Source organism: Aplysia californica, unplaced genomic scaffold (assembly GCF_000002075.1).
Source record: "Aplysia californica isolate F4 #8 unplaced genomic scaffold, AplCal3.0 scaffold00067, whole genome shotgun sequence".
Lineage (NCBI taxonomy): Eukaryota > Metazoa > Mollusca > Gastropoda > Aplysiida > Aplysiidae > Aplysia > Aplysia californica.
In genome coordinates, this window is record NW_004797337.1 from 426,277 (window position 1) to 431,481 (window position 5,205).

A 5,205-nucleotide genomic window follows, 5' to 3' on the forward strand; every position below is an offset into this window, starting at 1 on the left:
AGGCAGGTTTATATAGATATCTCAAAACAATTCTATCCCTTTGACATATCTGCTGTACACCTTCTCTTAGACTTCAGCTTTTATACTTTTATGAATAAATACAAAACGTTGGAACCACAAGACACAACCCATCAGTCAACAACAACAACAAACAACAACAACAACAACAACAATTCCTAACACACTACTTGACAGTGAGCATGACAAAAGAGGATAGAGAATTGAATAGAGCACTGGAACAACGGCAAAGGAATCTCAGAAAATCCCTAGGAGACGCTCAGCCTTATTTTACAATCGCAGAGCTAAGGTCGGCTATCTCTTCACTGAAAACCTGAAGGTCACCAGGCCCTAACAATATCCCTCCAACCTTCCTGAAACACCTAGACCCAAAAGCCCTTGAAACGCTTTTTCTCATCTTCAACATGACCTTCCTCTCAGTGGACAGCAGTTTTTTCTGGGATGACAACAAAAGGAAATGTTACCTGAGGGAGGCAGTGACCTTGACGAGAAACTCTCTTCTCAGAGTCAAAGATAAAATGCAAAACTTAAATACATCAGCCACACATACACACATAACAACAACAACAACTAAAACAAGAACAACAAAAAAGAACAGATTACAACACAACAGCAAATTCACCTTAATCCAAACAGTTTCGTTCATGAAAGAGAAAGGCATGGGTCTCTCATCGCCTGGCTTCACCTCCGTACAGCTGAAATCAATGCTCCTTTTGTCCAGTCTAGGAGGAGTGCCTGCAACAAAGTTCAGGGGGTGTTGAGTAGCAAAATCAAGACTTCTGCTCTAAAGGCCACTTGTCCAAGATAATCACCTGTGCAAACAACCACTTATCACTCCCCCCCCTCTTACATTTTTTTACATTATGACATCCACCTGTCTAAGACAACCACTTTTCTCCTCTGCAATGGGTGGCCATATTGGACAATTTCAACTCCACTTTTAACAAAAACAACGCGAGACGAGAGAAGTTTGTCATAGCCTTGGCCATTGTCAATTTACACTTTCTGAAAGCAGCCGATAATATATGGCGAAAACTTGTGCACCAACCTGTTTTGAGTCTGCCCATGGTGAACCCAGCTTTCTCAATTGTCCTGGCTAGACCAACAGCCGGTTCATCTCCAATCCTCCCTGCAGGTCGTTGAGTTAAGCCGATGTTGATGCTACCACGCAGGAAGGTCCCAGCAGTCAACACGACCGTCGAAGAGGGAATTACTTCCCCAGAATCTGCAAGAACCACAAAAACAAATACAAAATAAGCAAGATCTGAAAGCTAAATTAAGGTTATGTTAAAGTCAATGTTAATGTATTTCTTAATCGGGAACAAAGAAAGGAGAGGCCGGCTGACCTCATGCAGTAGTGAGAGCCGTAAAACTCTTACAAAAACAAATCAACAAGTGATAAAGGTCCTACACTCACCTAGAACAACCCCACAGCACTGCACGCTAGAGCCAGACTCCGATGGACCTTCTTGAGTGACCAGATCCTCCACGGCTGCAGCACGCACGGTCAGGTTGGGCGTAGCCAAAACCTCCTCTTGAACCTGGCGCTTGTACAGTTCTCGATCAATCTGAGCTCGAGGACCCTGAGAATACAGAGATTACAGTGCATCTTCCAGATGATCCAATTAGCACAAATACTGTTAATCCAAATATTTAGTGCTTCGCTAAGATATAGGAGTCTTCAAAAGAACCCCATTAAACATCTATTTACACTTGACCCTTTCCACACTTCAAGAATGTAAGACAGAACCCCCTACCCCATGCATGCACAATCTTCAAGCTGAACTTCCACAGATTTTGTATGTTACACAGGTATACCGTTTACATTAATGTATAATGCTGTTTATTTGAAGGCATACTAAAAGCCTTCAAAGAAGTTCTGAACAAGATGTCTCTTCTAAATTTCAATATGACAGAAAACCAGAAAATAAGAGAACAGATCCCTGCTCAGTTGCTGAACTAAAATGGAAATACAAAAAAGCCCACCGGACCCTGAAGCTGAGCTGATCTGGAATATAAATCTCAATAGCAGAAATTCATTTGTAATTTTTACTTTACTTTAATTAAGAGCATTCCTTATAATATGTTTCCAAACATTCACCAGATCATGCTTTCAGCTGCACACATAGAATCAAATGCAGTATATAAAACAAAAGAATATGTGTCATGACGTGGTGGAATCAGGCGCTCGTCAATTTTTGAGTATATGGGGTAATACGTATCATCTTAAAGCCTATTCATTTGCTTTCCTTTTGGTGTATATAGAAGTCGAAATATTTGAGATTGAAGGGAGTCAGGGTCGTCTGGTTTCAGAGGTGAAATAAGCGAGAAAATGGCCGTCAAAGTTTGGTAATTTCCATAGCCTGGGAGTCTTTGGAAACTGAAAATTTACATTGCACATTAAAGGGGTTGAGCCAAAAAAAAAAGAAAAAGAAAAAATTGGCCATCAGCCAAAAAATGCCTATTTCATTGATTTCATTATTTTTACATGCCCATGACTTCACCACGACGCCTCACATATGTGTTTCAAATTTCTTATACACAAAAAAACAACAATGAACACTTACCCAAACTGCAGGACCTTTCTTTTTGTTGAGCATCTTGTACTGCACCCCTGATTTGTCTAATAAGGAGATGAAAGAAAGAACAAGAGAGATATGGTTTAGTCGAACATCAGCTCATAATAGCAATTCATGAGAAGTCGAAGAAAATTTTCATTAAAAATGGTCATATCTTTCAAACAAAGGGTAAAGTGAAAGCAATACAGGAATGGAAAATGAAGTCCAAAAAGTAGGAATGTCATCAACTTACCACATATTCTGGCACATACTCCTCCTAAAGCATCAATTTCTTTCATCAGATGTCCCTTCCCAATGCCACCAAAAGATGGGTTGCATGACATTTCTCCTGCAACAAAAATTATAACAATTGTTATATTCTTAAAAAAGAAGCTGCATTCAGAGTTGTCAAAAGGAACCGTCTGCCTCTATTTTTGACCTGATCTTCCTTGTTCGAAGACCATTTTGGCTGACCATATCTCCATCATCATTATCACCTTTTAAAAAAATACGACATAAAGAAATTGTCAAGAAAATCAACTATAGCATAAGAACATACAAATGTTCAAAATTTTATAATACATATCTAGGAAAGGCCCAAAATCTCGTCAAGAAGCTTTAACTAGAAGAAACTCACCATTGTCACCACCATCAATGACTAAAAAGCAGCTAATTTTTAATTACGCTTAACTTCAGGTCAAGGAGAAAAGACAAGTTACTGTACCAATGGTGCTCAGTTTGTGCGTCAGCAGCAGTGTGTTGACTCCCATTCTCGCTGAAGCACACGCAGCCTCGGTTCCTGCATGACCTCCTCCCACAACAATCACATCAAATGTGTTCTCATTCTTACGCTCTGCTGCATTAGAATAATACCTGATGAGAGATCATGTTGCATATCTAAAAGCATAAATATCACAGAGCCAAGTACAATTTTTGAATCAAAATGATCAAGCACAGTTCTGAACAACCAGTGTCTGTGGTGTAGCCGTTATGTACTTCCGTGTCAAAAACAGGAGACCGGAGATTGATTCACGAGTTGGGAGAAATGTTTATCTAATATCTCTGGCTTTCTGCTGCGATGTTGTATACCTCTCAGCCAGGGATTGACCTGACAGGCAGGATCTGACGCCCGCCTCCTAAATTATCTAAAATGTGCTGATAGTGAAATGAAAATACATAGAAAAAAAAAATAAGACTTGTATTTATAAGTAGGTGGATGAATAAAATGTTCAACAATTTTTCTCAATATATTTGTACACAGTCAACTTTTACATATGAATCTCTCTTTCTCTCTCTCTGTCTGTCTATCTGTCTGTCTCTCTCTTTCTCTCTCTCTCTCTCACACACACACACACACACACACCCACCCACCCACACACACATCAATCATCTGCGTGTGTCACTCCCTCACAGTTTACGGTTCACACTGATAAAATGATCATGGTAACTACAAGTAAAATGTTAATTTGTACAACAGGTCAATATCACAAATTTGAAACAATAACAATGAGATATCAAATCAACATCAAATTTACTCACGCTCTTCCAGAATGAGCCAAATGCCTTTTCAAAGCAAAGCAAACAGACCATGATGTTCTGCACTTTAATTTAATCATCATCATCAATATCAGTCTTTCGGGCCTGCTGTTTTGTAAGTTCCAAACGAAACACTTTTCCTTCAGTCACCTAAGAGCAAAGAGACACAAAAACGACCATTACTCAAAGGAAACAGAATCATTGGCAGGATCTTGAGTCAAAAATAGTAATAAAAAGGGATTCACTAACAGGGTAATAGTGCTTGACTGTCTCAATTACAATGGCTAAGGCTAGTTTCAATAAAATGAGCCCAATCCTGAAAAATAGAAACATCTCAATGAACACCAAAATGAAAGTCCGGAAATGCTATGTTTGGTCAACCCTTCTATATGGCAGTGAATGCTGGACAATCATTAAAGACAGTGAAAATAACATAGAAGCAACAGAAATGTGGTTGCTTTAGAGACTGCAAGAGTACTGTGGAAGGAAAAGAAATTAAACGAGGTAGTGCTTGATGAAGCCCACGTGGGACGCTCAATGCTAAAAACAATCAGGAAACGACAAATAAATGCAGTTTTGGGACACCTGAATAGACATTATAAGGGTCTTGAACATCTAGCTCTCACTGTCAAAATTGAGGGCAAGCGAGGCAGGGGTAGGCCCAGAACAACATACTTAGGGAACCTAAACAAATGGGTAACGGAAAGATCAGGTAAACGTAGTTTTTTTGGGAGCATCCGAGCAAAGGAATGAATGGAGAACCATGATCGTCGACGTCTGTCGCAGATCTGGCACTGGATGATGATTATTATTATTAATAATTTATGGCTTGTGGGTCTGACAATAACCAAAGATCTAGGGCCTACATTGATAGAGGAAAATATCTTTCAAGCAAGGAAAATAGATAATTATTCTTTGAGGAATTAAAGGTTAGAAAGGATACCTCGCTGCTTCTGCTGTGGCTGATGAGACTAGTTCTAGCAGAGAAAAGTTCCCCACACTTTGAGCATTCAAAATTTCCACCACTTCCACTGATGTTGCCAAGGTCAGTGGATAGATATGATTTTTGGCTACCCTGTGTGTGTGTGGGGGG

At 39.6% G+C, this 5,205-nt stretch overlaps 1 protein-coding gene across 1 annotated transcript in view; it reads right to left on the reverse strand.

Moving 5' to 3' along the window:
* The window catches only part of LOC118477335 (protein MTO1 homolog, mitochondrial-like), a gene marked incomplete at its 3' end in the record, with an annotated part of 11,830 nt that overhangs the window by 5,950 nt on the left and 675 nt on the right, over positions 1 to 5,205 (reverse strand). The window contains 6 exon segments of the mRNA XM_035968547.1: positions 1,067 to 1,243; positions 1,436 to 1,601; positions 2,586 to 2,641; positions 2,830 to 2,925; positions 3,301 to 3,449; positions 4,116 to 4,262. Of these exon segments, the coding sequence (XP_035824440.1) occupies positions 1,067 to 1,243; positions 1,436 to 1,601; positions 2,586 to 2,641; positions 2,830 to 2,925; positions 3,301 to 3,449; positions 4,116 to 4,198 (727 nt within the window).